Raw genomic sequence first — 1,973 nt, 5'->3', positions numbered from 1 at the left:
ATGGCGCCTGGTATCTGATGCATCAGTTTGGTGATGAGAGGCTTCATTGTGTCGTCTTCGGTGGTAAGTATAAGACATGGTATTCTGCTGATCAACCTAAGAAGAGGGATCCTGTGTGGGTAACGTCCGGCGATGTTCTCCTCGCCATGAGGAAGCGTTCTGGTTACATGCGGGGATACCGCGTTAAGGTCCTCGCTCACGGCCTCCCATTCATCCTCCAGTGGAGGGGAGTCCAACGCGGTATGCAGTCCACTACGGCGAAGATTGAGAGGGGATGCGGCGGCTTTTGCGTTTTTGGCGACTACGGCCCGATGTATACCGTTGACGACACCTACCGGGTTGAGGACTCGACTATTGAGCTCAGCTTCGACCATTCCGTCCTCACGGCTACAACACCATACCCTCCCCATGATACTACTGAAACACCAGAGATGCCGGGGACGGGGGCGCCTGCAGAGTCTACTACTACCGAGGCCCCTGTAGAAGAATCTACTACTGAAGCCCCCGTAGAAGTGTCCACTACTGAGGGCGCTGTAGATGCGGCTACCACTGAAGCCCCTCTTGGTGAGTCCACGACTGAAGCACCTACAGGTGAGGCTACTACTGAAGCCCCTGCAGACGAGTCTACTACTGAAGCCCCTGTAGACGAGTCCACTACTGAAGCCCCTGTAGACGAGTCTACTACCGAGGCCCCTGTAGACGAGTCTACTACTGAAGCCCCTGTAGACGAGTCTACTACTGAGGCCCCTGTAGACGAGTCCGCTACTGAAGCCCCTGTTGGTGAGTCTACTACCGAGGCCCCTGTAGACGGGTCTACTACCGAGGCCCCTGTAGACGAGTCCACTACTGAGGCCCCTGTAGACGAGTCCACTACTGAGGCCCCTGTTGACGAGTCTACTACTGAAGCCCCTGTTGGTGAGTCTACTACCGAGGCCCCTGTAGACGGTTCTACTACTGAAGCCTCAGTGGACGAGTCTACTACTGAGGCCCCTGTAGACGAGTCTACTGCTGAGGCCCCTGTAGACGAGCCTACTACTGAAGCCCCTGTAGATGAGGGTACCACTGAATCTCCTGTAGACGAGTCCACTACTGAGGCCACTATGGGAGAGTCCACTACTGAGGCCCCTGTAGATGCGGTTACCACTGAAACCCCTGTTGGTGAGTCCACTACTGAAGCACTTATAGATGAGGCTACTACTGAAGCCCCTGTGAATGCGTTTACTACTGGCGCCCCTATAGACGAGTCCACCACTGAAGCTCCTGTAGGTGAGGCTACTACCGAAGCCCCTGTAGATGAGTCTACTACTGAGGCCCCTGTAGACGAGTCTACTACCGAGGCAACTGTAGACGAGTCTACTACTGAGGCCCCTGTAGACGAGTCCACTACTGGAGCCCCTGTAGATGCGTCTACTACTGAAGCCCCTGTAGATGAGTCCACTACTGAAGCCTCTGTTGGTGAGTCCACTACTGAGGCCCCTGTAGACGAGTCCACAACTGAAGCTCCTGTGGATGAGGCTACTACTGAAGCCTCTGTTGGTGAGTCCACTACTGAGGCCCCTGTAGACGAGTCTACAACTGAAGCTCCTGTGGATGAGTCTACTACTCCTACAGCCACCCTGACTGAGTCTATGACTACTGGAGCCTCTTCAATGGTGTCCACCACTGAATCCTCTATGATGGAGGCTACTAGCACTGGAGCTCCGGTAGTTACTAGTGCGCCTCCTATTGGCGACTTCACTGATGCTCCTCCCATCCTCCCATAAGGCAGCACTGCATAAGACAGAGCTTTATGTTTGAGGATTGATTATTTTTGTATGAAGCTCTCATGACTACTCCACTGGTGAGATGTTGTTCAGAAACCTCCATGAATGGAATGAAGCATCATCTATAAGCATCGCCGTGTTGTGTAGACGTTAATGTTTTGGTGAGTCGAGCGGTGCATTTACTTGCACTGCAGACGCGATGTGAATTAT

At 53.5% G+C, this 1,973-nt stretch overlaps 1 protein-coding gene across 1 annotated transcript; it reads left to right on the top strand.

The window, feature by feature from the left end:
- Nucleotides 1-146: 146 nt before the first annotated feature.
- Nucleotides 147-1,763, top strand: Pmar_PMAR013514 (Dentin matrix acidic phosphoprotein 1 precursor, putative; the record flags this gene model as incomplete). The annotated part of the gene is made up of 1 exon (XM_002765836.1): nucleotides 147-1,763. One exon carries the CDS (start codon nucleotides 147-149, stop codon nucleotides 1,761-1,763), a length of 1,617 nt encoding a protein of 538 aa, XP_002765882.1.
- Between the last annotated feature and the right edge of the window lie 210 nt (nucleotides 1,764-1,973).

The sequence above is a fragment of the Perkinsus marinus genome (assembly GCF_000006405.1).
Source record: "Perkinsus marinus ATCC 50983 genomic scaffold scf_1104296974506, whole genome shotgun sequence".
NCBI lineage: Eukaryota > Perkinsozoa > Perkinsida > Perkinsidae > Perkinsus > Perkinsus marinus.
Note: the sequence above shows the minus strand (reverse complement) of the source record. Positions and strands in the feature narration are given on the sequence as shown.